At 37.5% G+C, this 10,577-nt stretch overlaps 1 protein-coding gene across 1 annotated transcript; it reads left to right on the forward strand.

The window, feature by feature from the left end:
• Positions 1-7,055: 7,055 nt before the first annotated feature.
• LOC103716967 lies at positions 7,056-8,124 on the forward strand. The gene has a single exon (XM_008805188.4). It carries the CDS (start codon positions 7,338-7,340, stop codon positions 7,911-7,913), a length of 576 nt encoding a protein of 191 aa, XP_008803410.2. The 5' UTR covers positions 7,056-7,337; the 3' UTR covers positions 7,914-8,124.
• Positions 8,125-10,577: the final 2,453 nt, after the last annotated feature.

Here is a 10,577-nt window from a genome sequence, read left to right on the forward strand (position 1 = left end):
AGTAGAGTTAAGCAGCCCTTAATATCTTATTAAAAATTTCATCCATATCTAAATTTTGAAATAATAGTGAGGGTAATTTTGTTATTTTAGATGATTTTTTAATAGCATTAGGTGGCAGGTGGGGCTCGGGACTACTTTCATCAATAATAAATTTTAAGGAGCTAATTGGAAATTTTTTAAACAAGGGAGGACAAGTGGAGCTTGGATAAACTTGAGAGGGTCAAGAGGTAATTTTTCCAAAAGTATAACCATGTGAAGACTTTCATTATTATCAAAATGCCCATATCTCACTCGATTAAAACACCTACAATCCTACTCAAAGTCTCACGAATTTTATGTGGAAAGGTAAAGAAAACAAAGAAGATGATTTTGCTAATACATGGAACTCTCTCTTGGTGTGCATGCACGAGTTGAAGGGAGGAAAGATATGACTTGCATAAGAACATAGGCGAAAGTGCAAAATTATTAAAAGACCTTTTTTCAATATAAAATTACTTATAAATGCTCTCTCATATCTCTTTGAGTTTAGTTGAAAAATATTGACAATCTAAATTATCATAAAAGAATCCCCCCTATGTTAAATTCCCTATCCTGCACAGGAAAGTGGAAAATTATTAAAAGACCTTTTTTTAATATAAAATTACTTATAAATGCTCTCTCATATCTCTTTGTGTTCAGTTGAAAAATCTTGACAATCTAAATTATCGTAAAAGAATCCCCCCTATGCTAAATTCCCTATCTTAAAAGCGCAGGATTCCTTGCCATGCTTTCTCATCCAAAACACCTATCAAGTACTCAATCTACAAGTTTTAAAGTTATCTAAATATCTTCAATAAACTATTTATATGAAAGAAAAGTTGAAAAAAGGAATTTGCTAATACATGGAACCATTCCTGTTAATGTCTTTTGATGTGCTCGAGCGAGGGATAGAATTATTGAGCTATTCATACTAACCTATTGTTCATTACCTATTTTAGTTAGCATGTCTTCTCTTTATGATAGATGTGCCACCATCTTTATTAGCTCTAAGAGAAACAATGATCATTGGAGCAATTCAAGATTTTCATGAGTTATATCCAAACCTAATATATTCACTTTTTACATAGAATTCAATTGGTTTGGATAGACCCAATTTTTTAGAACTATTTTTCATTGAGTGCGATTGGGTCCAAATTGGTTAGGTCCAATTCGTTAAGATACTTCTACTTGAACTAACTTTGAATATAAAAATTTGATCCAAATTCAACTTATTAATTTTGAGCTGGGATAAGTTGAATAACTTCTTTGGTCAAGTTTACATTGCAACAACTGCAATACAATGATATCATACAATTCTAATCTTATACATATACATACATACATACATACATACATACATACATATATATATATATATATATATTAAAATAAAGGCTATGTATTGGTAGGATCCTCTGTTCACCATCCTTACATACCATGCATTCGCCATCTATCCAGAAATTCAATTCCATACGGAACCTATTCAGAGGCCTAACGAGGCACGTAATTATTCGAAAAAAAAGAATACTAATCCGGGACATAGGAATGATGATGAGGGATGGGGTGGTCTTTCAAGCCAAACATGTATTTAGAGAAGCCAATAAGATGGCTGACTGGGTGGCTGTATATGCGGCTTACCACTCAGGATACACTTTTTAGTTAAAAAAGGAGGAGCTGCCATAGGCACTCCGTGAGTTAGTATTTTTTTGACTTTATTAAATATATTCGTATACATATTGTATAAAGAACTCGCTTCAAAAAAAAAAAGAAAAAGAAAAAAAAAAAAAAAAAAGCAGCAGCAGCATGAGGAGGAAAACACATGGCTCACGATGCTGTTGCCATATGAAATCAAAGCTATATGCGGGTTCACATGGAAAAGAAAGTGGGGCCCATGCCTTGATGATAGCAATAACAGCATTGCCGCATGAACCTTTCTATTCCGGTTCCTCCAACATGCTATTCATGGAATCAATGCTATTTGCGAGCTCACACGGAAAAGAAAGCGGGGCTTGTGCCTTTATGATAGCCATAATAGCCCTACGCAGCATAATAGCCCTACGCCGTTGCCAACTTTAGAATTTAATGCTGCTCCGTTTTTGGGATTTGACAGGATTCGATTTGGAGCTCAAATAATGGGAAAATACAAGCATATTTAATTTCACATAAAAATTTTTCTTTAGTGGAGCAAAGCCCCAACCCAATCTCCTTCTGTCCCTCCTCTTCTCTTTCTTGTTCGTCTCCTCCGGCCACCTGAAATAGGAGGGATTATTATTATATGGGAGAGGAGGAGGATGAAAGATGAGCGGCAATAGAGAGGGTAGGGGTAATAAGGCGGAGGTTGGAACAATTGTGATGATATCGAGAAAGCTGGTGCATAATATGAAGCAATAATCGTCGAACCAGTACCGATCGACCATTAGACCAGTTTAGTACTGAACCGAACTGACAAAAAAAATGCACGGCAAGCAGTGCGCGCGCGAGGCGCGCATAGCATGCAGTGCACGCGCGGAGTGCGCGTAGCGTGAATGCCACAGTCACACTGTGGCATTTAATGCTACAACCCCGCACGCGTGGCGCGCACTACATGCACAGCTTGAACCGGACTCAGTGCCGGGCACCGAATCCTGCCTGAATCGGACGGAACCAATCTAGTTCCGTCCGATATGCCTCTAATACCAGTCGGTTCCGATCGATTTAGGTTTGTTCTGGCCCGATACCATGTAGTTCCGGCCTCATAAAGCCAAAACTGTTTTATAATGTCGAACCAGACCTGTTAAGGTCGGTACCGGTTTAGTACGAGCTGAACCGATCGGTACGAGCCGATTCAGCATTCCTTAGTATGAAAAAGATTATAAATTGCTCAGATTTGGAGACTACCTTTTATTCAAGAAGTGCAACATGAACCCCAAAAAGGCCATCCCCTAACTCCTCTCTAAGGCCTCGGTTCCTCGTGTACCCTGTCTCTCTCTTCTAATAGGAAAGAGATAATGGGTAGAATAATCCTCCATGTTTGGCTCGCTTCCTTCTTCGATCTAACAAAAAAAAAAAAAATCCAATTTTATTTTTGTAGATACTCCTTACTAGGGTGGTTGAAATAATCGCCCCCTCCTCGACTTCTACATCCTCTCATCCCAGAAAACAGAAAAGAAAACCATGTTCTTTTAACAAATTAAGCAAGCTTTCCATCTCCTATAGATTCTGAAGTGGCCAATACGAGCTCCAATTTGATACAAATTTAATCTTTTTCTTTCTTAGTAGTTTAAGATTTGTATACAGATATTTCCATCTCTGATTCCTTTTTTCATGAAAAACAAGATATTTATCAATGTGCTTATCGATTTGAATCCCATTGTCGAATCATTAGAAACGGAAGTGGAAGCTATCATAAGAGTTCCTCTGGTTGACCACCATGTGGCATATTGATTGGGCATGATAATGGAGTTACATCCTTCCAAGAAGGCATCAAGGATACATCTGTTTGGGCCTCATACGAAAAAAAAAATATTTTCTACATATTTAAAAATTATCCATCAGATACATTAGACTACCAAATCGTAAAGACATTATTAACAAAAAATTAATAATACTTCAATATAAATATTAATAAAAATCAATAATATTCTAATATATTAATTGAAACTAATAACAATTTTAAAAAATAGTAAAATTAATAATATTAATAAAACTAATAGTACTAATAGTATTTAATAAAATAATGTATTTTAATAAAAGTAATAACATTTTTTTACTAATGATATTCTTAAAAAATTAATAAGCTTTAACAATATATTAATATATTAACAAATTATATTTTATTAAAATAAAATGTTTAGTAATAAAATAAATATTTTATATATTCATAAAAACATATGACTTTCTAAATGACTACATAATACGTAAAAAATAATATTTTAGTAATGGTGTATTTTCGAAATTCAAAAAAAAAGGTATCCACGCATGGTGCGCGTTATATGCAAATGTATTATAATGTTATGAAAAGTACTGCTTTTGTATTTCTAAGAAAACATACACATAGATTAATTTTATCTTTTCACCTATTCTTATTTTGATTATAATTTTTCTTTTTTACATTTTTTATATATTTATATTCACTATAACTAATATTTTGAAACGCGCTATCAAAGATCCAAACCTAGTATCACTTGTTGTTAAGCGACAAGTCAACCACATAAACGTACGTCCAAGTACCTACTACCATTTTAAACCAATGAAAAATGGCTACCAATTGTATGAGTCCCAAAGAAGAAAAATCCTAGAAAAAGAGGAGGATTTGCAATTGTTGTGGCGTGAAAGTTTCCTGAACCAGACTACATATGTGAGCTCTTCTTTAGAAATATACTCTCCAACTTATTTCCATGGGAGTTTCTTGGATGATGCATTTAGCAACAAGGCAATGTTGACCCTTCATACAGGCATTTGCATATTGGTTAAATACCACATGTTCCGAGCAATACTTCATTTTACTATTAAAAGTAATTTCGTGCAAAACATGAGGCTTTACTCGGGAGGTTTTTCTTCTCCATACGTAGCAAATTTTAGTATGATATAATGGGAGACTAAATTCTACAATGACCATACTGTTATAAATATTATCTTAAACCTTCCTTCTCAAAAAAAATATATTATCTTAGATCTTGCATGAGAAAACAATTTATCAAACCCGGACTTATAACCATTGAGATTTTGAGTCTAATTTCCAGATTCCCATCGGGATCAAATATTGTATCTCGGAAAGTTGAACAAGCTAAAAATAGTTGCTTCAAAAAGTTTATCAATGAAATATCCAATACATGCTATAAAAATTAAATCATAAATATCAAGCACTTAATGATTAAAATATGTAATAATTGACTAAAAATATGAAAAGATATACTTTACTTAAAGTCAATGATAACTACCAGAATATGTAATAACATGCCATTTTTATTTTTCTGCTCCAATTTTTTTTAAAAGAAATCATACATTTCTTCAGTAAAAAGAGCTTGAATAACTTTATTTTTTTTTGGAGAAATCATCATTTTCTATCAGAAATACTATATCATCTACAACCCCATAATTCTTCAATTTTAGGAACGCTATGTCATTTACAACACCACGGCATATGTGGGATGCTTGAAGGCTCCACTTATGTGTGTATATATATGTGTGTGTGTGTGTATATATCTATATGTTTGTGTGTGTGTGTATTATAATAACTTGGGTAACTATATGGGTTTTGGTCAAGTGCATGTTGGTTGGGTCTAATAAATCTCAAATCCAAATTTAATTCGAAAGTTGCAGTAAGTTTGAGTTTACGTTCTTGTCCAACTCATTCATTCAGGTTGAATCGAGTTGTGGTCGGTCTAGTTAGATACTGGGTTAGAGCATAGCTTATTTTAAAACATTAGAAAAATTATAGAGATATCTCTCAACTTAGAACATATCTTAGGGATACCCTCTCGATTTGAAAAGTTTCCAATAAATCCTTCAAATTTCCAAGCTATTCCAAACTAGTCCTTTCGTTTATCTCCGGGTACCGCATGACCATTATATGGTACCATAAAGTTATTGTAGGATGAAAATACCCTTAATATTTATTATTTGGGGTGGAGTCCTAGCTCAAAAGGAGGAGCTTGATAATAAGAATGTCTCGATCGACGATAAGATCATCGAAATATCAATGGGTGGATCATCTATTTCTTATGATTTGGTTGTCGTGACTATGGGGCTATCAATCCTCTCAGCATTTAAGCCAAAATTCAATAAGAAAGAAACACTCTAGGATCAAAAAAACAAGAACAAAAAGCAGAGAACGAAATAAAGGGTAAGAAAATGGACCTCACAAAGCTGGAGATCCCTCTCGGCCGAGTTGAGGTAGTGGCCTGATTGATACACTCGATCTCGTCGTGGATAGCGGTGAGCTCCTACTTGAGGGTGGCATGGGTGGTAGCGAGGTATTGCTTGTCATTGACAAGGCCCTGGATCTCTTGGAGTTGACTAGCGAGGTACTCCTTGATGATGGTAGGGTGAGTAGGGAGAGGCTGAGGAGATCTGTGGCCGAAAGGAGGGGGCTTTCGAAAGTCGTTTAGGAGGGTGAGGTGCATCAAGCTAGGTCGCGGCTAAAGGGGCAGTGTCGAAGTGTTATGGATTGGTAGTAGCGGGCCCTTCATCGCAGGGGGCGGCATCTAACTCCTTCTCGACATTGCTGATGAAAAACTCTCGGGGGACAAGAGGGAAGGGTTTGGTAGGAACATAGGAGAAGAGAGGAGGTTGCAATGTCCATGAGGTTTCTCCTCCTTTGGCGGTATCCTTTTAACCCCTTGGCCAAGTTTCATACTTCATTATAAAAGAATGAGAATGGATTTCTTTGTGAGATGAGAGTTATCGAAGGGATTTCCTATAATGATAAATCGACAACAACTCTTTCCATGAATCCCTAGAGGACTCTATCTTTAGTTGGTGCTCTCGTACCTTGCATCTAATTTATTCTATTGCTAAGAGCTGAACTTTAGAATCAAAATGATAGGTTTGAGTGACATAGAAGAACGAAAGAGAGTACGCTAGCACGATGAGAACATAATTCATCCCCCCACTTTTTTTTTTTTTTCTCTCAAGAAATAATCAACGACAAAGAGGGGTGTGCAAGAATAGAGCGACAACCGACATCAAATGAGGGTTCAGATTGTCTGTAATCGTCGGATATTCGAAGGAACGATCAGAATTAGGGGTAGCCAAAAAAAATATTCAAATAGGCTAAAAAAATGTGTGTGAGAGAGGATATTTTTATCATTTGAAATGGTAGGCTCATACTGTCCCAATCTAAAATATTTTGGAAATTTGAAGGATCATTTAAAATTTACTAAAGCCTAGAGATACCCCAAGTTAAGACTTAAGGGCTCCTTCTATCATTTTTCCTAAAAAGTTTCGTTTCTCAAAAATTTAGATCTTTTACTATCCTTTTGCCGCGTGGATTAAATAATAGTGAGAAATAATCTCGAGGGCAAGGTTTCCATGAAGGTTCTCCGATTCTCCCCAACTTAACTATTTCCCCTGATTACCCCCCGAGGCCACACTCTTTTTATCTCCCTGCCATCCTTGTCCTCTCCTTGCTTATATCATTCTCCGCCGTCTGGTTTGGGGTTAGCAGTCGATCCCACGGGAACCACTTCAGGGTTCAGCCATTAAAGGAGATTTCTTGTTTCCTTTCCCTTGGATTCTCGATCCCACGAGGATTCTACGGTGTCCAAAAAATAGCAATCTTTCTCTCAAGATCGGCTATTTCTAGGGTGAGGGTCTTGGATTCGGGGGCAGAGACAACCATGAGGGTCCACCCAGCTCCCAAGAAGCGGAACATCACCTTCCGGTACGACGTCAGCACCGCCCTCTCGGCAGCGGAGGCGGTGGAGCTCGGCCACCAGAAGAAGCTCCGCCGCCTGCCCCACATCTTCAGCAAGGTCCTCGAGCTCCCTCTCGCCGCCGACGCCGACGTCGCCGTCCACGAGGGCCCCGACGGCTTCCGCTTCGTCGCCGCCGCCGACGCCGACGGGGGCCTATCCGGCGGAGCCGTCCGGGCGCACGCGGTCAGGATCTACCCCGGCGTGATGAAGGTCGTGGTCCGGGGCGGCGCCGCCGGCGTGGACGACTGGGACCTGGACGGCCTTGAGCTCAACCGGTGGAGGTTCCGGCTCCCACCGTGCACCAGGCCCGCGCTGGCCGCCGCCGATTACATCGATGGAGAGCTCGTGGTGACCATTCCGAAGGGCGAGGGCTCCGATGAGTCTGATGATGATGATGACGAGGAGGAGGATGGTGGAGAGGCGGAGCTTTGGCGTCGAGAGGAGAAAGGGGATCTCAGAGGCAATGGAGGCATCGGCCGGCTTGTGGTTGTACAGTAATAAGCTTTATTGCTCCACTTTATAGATAAAGATGGTTCTTTTGAATCATGGATGAACTGTTTGTTATGTGGTTTTCAATTCAATTGAAGAATCTTTGATGTAATTGTATATGGTTCTGGTTTTGTTTACTTTGCAATTAGCTTGTCAAGTTCATCCTTCTATCTTCTTGACCAATTTTCTCTTTGTCAATGAAGTGGAGATTTCTTGATTACCATCTGCATCACAGTAGGTGACCTTGATCATCAAATTGAATCATCTATCTTCTGCCTGTGTGTATTGACTTTGGGTTTATTTAGAGAATTTTGTGTGTGGTTTGGTTCATTTTCATGTCCATCTAAAATTCCTCCATCTTCTTGATTATTTTGTTGGTTTATACGTCTTATCCTATAAATTACTTGAGAAAAAAGAGTCTTTTCCTATATGTTCAGTTCCTACTCTTGATCAATTGACGTTGACTTGATTAAAACCTGATATTTATCTTTTGTTGGAACTCCAATGAAATTTTTTAGAAGACTTGCAAGTCTTTTCCGTTGGAGAAGTGAGGATCCTTCACTTTTGTTACATGGTTGGGAGCACTTGAGAGCTATTCTCCAGATGCCATTGGCCTTGCTGTCGATAACGAGCGCTAATTGGGTCTTCCATGCTAGGGTTTTCTTCCTGATCTCCGGTGATTTATTAATGTTTATGCAGTGTTATCTTTTGAGTTCAATCTTGTTTGAATGAGTTTCTTTGTCTACTTCAGGTTTTCAAGTTGGTTGGCAAGTATGTGCTTATGCCCTAGGCTAGAATTCAAGCATTAAGCCCCCTCCAAAGGGAATTCAGTTAACAAAATGGAGCAAATATAATGTTGTTGCTATAAAGGGTGGTGGTTGATCTTTTTTCACTAGGCTTAATTGCTCACTCTCATTATAGCAGTTGCTTGTGTTTCTCTATATTTTAGAGACCTTAACATTCACTTTCATGCACTTGGCTTATAATGTTATTGCAATATATAATCTATGTTGATCATCACCTATCCCATTTTTCTTACTGTCTATATTGTGGAACACTTTTGTATTTTTCCACTATTAAATTTAATTCCATGAGAGTTAACATGTCTACTCAATCTGATGCAGCTCTTTGGTTTAGTCAGATGTTTAACTGATTAAGTGAATAAGCGAATTTGTGACAGTGCTGAGCATTGTCTGCTGAGAAAGAAATTCTGTCTTCTTAATTGATTTGACTTTTGACATTTTCTGTTACTTCCAATGCTTTCTTTCACAGTATGGTCAAGCTAGATTTATTTTCCATTTTTCTGCTTTCCAGAATTAAAATTCCATAGCAATATTTCAGTATTGCAGCAAGTCTTCTTCTTGCTATATATTACTCCTGAAAATATTAGGGTCATTACAATCTCGAAAATAATTGGACTGTCTAATGAGATAAAAGTTGCATGGTGCATACTACTGCAGGAAATATTTGCAACCAAGGTGTTCCTTATATTTTATTCATGTTTCTTGCCTATTTGTGCTTTTGTTTATCTTTATTCTGTTCATTTCACTTTTCCCCTTTTTGTAAATGTGGTGCTTGTCTAAGAAGCGTGAGCAAGTTGATCATCTGAGTTGGATGATAAGTATAGAAATGCCAAATGGAGCTCGAGTTGCGTCACCAATTTTAATCTGCAAGGTCGTTTTCAAGCTGACAAGCAACATATCTTATTGGCTTGATTGGAGAGGACAAAACCGACCTAGTAAGCCCATGACCCCACCCTCTGTTTCTGTTTTTCCTCTCTTGCTGTGTTGGGAATTGGACTACATAGTTTTATCCTGAATATTCTTTAATACCATGTTATCTTCTGTTGGCATATTTAGATGAAAATGGCTCATGATACCAGCGATCATGCTTTTATACTAAGACATTTAGACTATTTTGGTAGTCTATGTCACTCGGAATTTACCATAGCATAACTGCGATTCAAATAATTGAGTTGGAGTCTCTGGATGAACCATTTTAAAGCAAAGGGCACTGGAAGCATGGTTCTTAATCCAGCAAGCCCTCATACCGGAGGCTAGACCGTCTCTTAGAGCTCGTTTGGTTCACGGAAAGTATTTTTGGAAAAAAAAATAAAAATGGAGTAATTTCCGCCTCATGGGAAAGTAACTTTTCCATGTTTCTCATGGAAAAGACTTTCCCATGAAATGTGGGAATTATATTCCTATGTGAATACAACTTTTTCATCTCTTTTTTTTGAAAATTTCAATCAAACAAGAGGCATCTTATTATTTTTCTGTTGACCACACTTTCGTCTCTTCTTTTTTTACGAACCAAACGAGCCCTTCCTGTAGGCCGTTGAAGCTCAAGACTCAGCATGCTTAAGGTAGTATAAAACACAAGCAGCAATATTTATGTTGTCCAACTGGAACGATCTCAGTTACAGACTCCTGTACGAAGGCATAATTCTTCCATTTATTGATGCTGAATTCAACAACTCAATTATTTGATGTATGACTTGAATGAAGAAAACTAGGCACCGGCAAATGTAAATAAAACAAAATAAATTCAAACAGAAGGGAAAGGAAAGGCTTGAATAATGTTAGGTATAATTACTAAGACACCCTCTCAATTGAAGGTCCTTTTCACTTACCTCTTTTTTTAGTATTTTTTTATTTTTCAATTAGATCTTTA

The sequence above is a fragment of the Phoenix dactylifera genome, unplaced genomic scaffold (assembly GCF_009389715.1).
Source record: "Phoenix dactylifera cultivar Barhee BC4 unplaced genomic scaffold, palm_55x_up_171113_PBpolish2nd_filt_p 000085F, whole genome shotgun sequence".
NCBI lineage: Eukaryota > Viridiplantae > Streptophyta > Magnoliopsida > Arecales > Arecaceae > Phoenix > Phoenix dactylifera.